A 3,635-nucleotide genomic window follows, 5' to 3' on the forward strand; every position below is an offset into this window, starting at 1 on the left:
ACTCTGGCAAATAATTAAATTGATTTTGAACATGGGTGCGTAAATAAACTTATTCTAGTGCGTATTTTAGTGCAGCTTATCCCAAACTGTAGTTGGAAACTACCCTATTTCCATTAATCTAACAATTCATGAATATTATTTCGCACTAAAACAATAACATAATGTATTTCATCGACTGACTTAATTTCTAGTAGGATCCCCGAACTGCTAATGGCTTTAAAATGTAATCAATTCTTCTTTATATCGAATACAAAAATATCAACTCGATTAAAACTTATAGTACGCTGCAAGTTGCATATGGCAACACTTTTGTTAAAGTCATCGACCTGTAACCCCTCTATAATGTTCTGTGCCTGTAACTGTCACTTTAAAAACAATAATATTTATGGTTTTTCATTTCCGTGAAACCGTACGAGTCGCTACAAAAATTTTAATAAATAATACTCAATAAAAATACGTAACAATGTCGCAAACACAAATGCTATTGTCGTGGGACGAATACCAAAAGAACATCTGTAATGGTTTGAGTGAACTTCAGCAGGTAATTTAGTAGTTCTAGTTCCATACCAAATCACTCTCATAAAACCAAAGAAATATAGTTTAGTATAGGTTTAGATAGACACTTCTAACTGTTACCTTACGTTTTTTAAATATCGTCGCATCTTTTGTTATTGCAGATAAGTGTATTTTATATTGTTATGCCTGTACAAGATCGTACTAAAGAGTAATATTCTCTTCCTTATTATTGTGGTTTCATAAACTGAAAGGAGTTTTAGTTAATCACATAAAAACAATTTGTGTACCTTCTATTATGACTGATTTTGCTTCACTTTGCTGTATAATATTTACCACCTTTGCATTCTAGTACAATGAATATAAACCTATAATTTGTTGTGTAGCATGGGGACTTTGTAGACATGACCCTGGCTGCAGATGGTCATCATGTGAAGGTACATCAGCTGGTCATGTCTATGGCCAGTCCTTACATCAGGGCACTGATAACTTCTGTCAACTGCCCTCACCCTGTAATATTCTTAAATGTAAGTAAAAATAAATTGAATGATATGCAAGTTTTAAATGTATAACAATTTATTAAAAGGTATATGTTCAATTTCATGCTTGAATAGTAATCTACTTATAAGTTAACTTTATGTTACTAGAGTACATATACACTGGAGAAGTGCTTGTGGATAGAAACAAACTGGCCGAAGTCATTACAGCTGGGAAGGCACTACATATTAAAGGCCTTAGAGGAATGGTAAGAAATCTTACATAACAGTGGCCTATAAATATTTCACCAGTGAGGGCTTTCTGCTTTCCATTTCTGGTCTTGAGGGAATTTTAATGTTGAGTATATTATTTTAGAACCATGTCAAAATTGAAAAATGTTGTCAACAATTGTCAGCTTGTTATACAGAGTTGGTATCCTGTTATCTTTACCATGAATAACTGAATACCACATGCATTGCATTTTATGACACTTAATACCTTGTTGTTTAACACAGTTCGAACCAAATACACCAGAAGCAGAGGATCCAAGCACAGTGAGGACCATGAGCCCACTAACAAAAAATGTAACAGAAAAGTTAATGCAAAGTAGAGAAAACGAGAAAAAGGTTGAAAAGCAAGAGGAAAGCCACCCAGCTCAGCCTATACATAAGTATACATTATCAAAAATTATCTAACATTTATTTTTACAAATTTAAAATGATCTTGCTTTTAGAAGTAAAATATTTTATTGTTATGTAAATAAATATTTTTTTCTTTCTAATAAAACAAAATTAGTATAACTGTTAACTGGACTGAGTAAGACTGGCAGGGTAAATAGAGACAAAGCATTGAATTTTTTTTTTCTTTTTATAATTTTTAAGTACCTATACATTATGGTTACTGGAAATTATTCTTCATTTGCAGAATTAATATAGATGAAAATAATACAAATAAAACACCAATGGCGGATACACAAGATTCAGCGAATTCAAAACAGCATAAAACTCGCATATCACAAACAACACCAGAACCTTTTTGTAAGTATTTACTGCAGACCTATAGATCTTTGTTTGACCTACCAAAAGCCCAAATATTGTAATATTCCAAATGATGTAGAAGTTTTACAGTAATGTATTAATCAACAGCTAAAACCTGAGAATAAGAAGACAAATACTATTCTTGAAAGAATAGAAAAGGGACATCCTGGGTAAGAAAAAGAAGCTGACCTATAACCTATAACTGTATATAATATATGCTATTTTAACTAACATCGCCATGGTATTGTTTTACTGCTTGTATTTAAAAAAATAAAACAATGGAGAAAATTAAACCCCAGACTGGACCCCAAACTGCGATTCCTCCCTAAACCCAAGCCAATTATTCTTTCATTTTTCTTCAATGCAAATTAACAGTAAAACCCTAATAAGTAAAATAAACTAACAATTTCGTTCACTTTCCAAACTAAGCTAAAGAGGTCACTGAATTAGTGTTCAAATTTATCCATTGTATCATGTCACGTCTAATGGCGGACTTTTGTTTCAGTGCATCAGCAACTACATTTCTCTGTATCAAAGCAAGGATGTTTGCAAGCAATACACCGGAGGCATATCTACCGATTGAAATACTTTGATTGGAGGTATCGACTGCGGGTGTGGCAGTGTATTAATAACTCTGGTAACCTAAAATGTCCGGGCACTCTAACTACTAATGAAGATCAAGAAGTCACTTCCTGGTGAGTATTTATTTGATGAAACACTTTTAACGAAAACCTTTTTTTCAGAGAATAGGGATGATTACAAATTTTCGACTCCAGCGTTCTCAAAAAGACATGTAAAAGTGATGATATATTATTTGCAGAATAAATCATTTCATCTCAATATCTGTCATGTAGTTTAAGAATAACATAATTATCAGAAATTTATCAAGTTACCGTGAATTAACACAGTCTGAACGTCACAAGCTCTTTGCCAAGATTTCTTACATGACTCGTTTATGCGTTCGATATACGTATTTATTATCTATTTTAGGTCATATAAACACAACCATTCATACCACGACAACAAAATCGAGCACAAACTCAACAACGGCAAAATATTCTCAGATTTTTGTGAGGCTGACATCTGTAGTCAAATCACACAGCGAGAGCTCTTCCAGTCTTCAATAGAAAATAATACATACTATTAAAAATATTTATTTTATTTATTCTTTGGGTCTTTTGTAAAGACCTATTATAAAATTCTATAAATAGATATGTAACACTTGGTATAAGATTACTGTATAGTCATTAGTGTGTAAATAAAGATAAAATGTGTGATGTTGATATACGTAACTTAAGAGTGTAATAATAAAATATTTAATTCTCATAACTTATACTTAAATATGACTTGTCTACACATTTATCCGAATACTCATACGCAACTTCTATCTTCCTTATATATCACACTGTCACTCTTAATCTTAATGAAACTAAATGTGAATGACAGAGACGGATAGATTTCTGAAGTTTCGTTTGAGTATTTGGTTTGTCTAAATAGCAATTTGAACATTTGTGACGATTAAAATTGAACTACTAGTCATTAAAAATATCACAAGCATAAACTAATATTATTCATAATTGTCTATCCTTTCAATTATTAAGGTTTTTT

The 3,635-nt window shown here is 31.6% G+C and overlaps 1 protein-coding gene across 2 annotated transcripts; it reads left to right on the forward strand.

The window, feature by feature from the left end:
* Nucleotides 1-390: 390 nt before the first annotated feature.
* LOC113497428 (protein bric-a-brac 2-like) lies at nt 391-3,343 on the forward strand. 2 transcript variants are annotated; one of them, XM_026876978.1, is made up of 7 exons: nt 396-541; nt 900-1,040; nt 1,161-1,258; nt 1,506-1,660; nt 1,915-2,027; nt 2,533-2,722; nt 3,018-3,343. In XM_026876978.1, the coding sequence occupies exons 3-7, from the start codon at nt 1,256-1,258 to the stop codon at nt 3,172-3,174; spliced, it is 618 nt and encodes a 205-aa protein (XP_026732779.1). In that variant the 5' UTR covers nt 396-541; nt 900-1,040; nt 1,161-1,255; the 3' UTR covers nt 3,175-3,343. The 2 variants fall into 2 exon arrangements, with proteins under 2 accessions (XP_026732780.1, XP_026732779.1); XM_026876979.1 differs by lacking the exons at nt 1,915-2,027; nt 2,533-2,722; nt 3,018-3,343 and having other exon boundaries at nt 391-541.
* Nucleotides 3,344-3,635: the final 292 nt, after the last annotated feature.

The sequence above is a fragment of the Trichoplusia ni genome, chromosome 9, assembly GCF_003590095.1.
Source record: "Trichoplusia ni isolate ovarian cell line Hi5 chromosome 9, tn1, whole genome shotgun sequence".
NCBI lineage: Eukaryota > Metazoa > Arthropoda > Insecta > Lepidoptera > Noctuidae > Trichoplusia > Trichoplusia ni.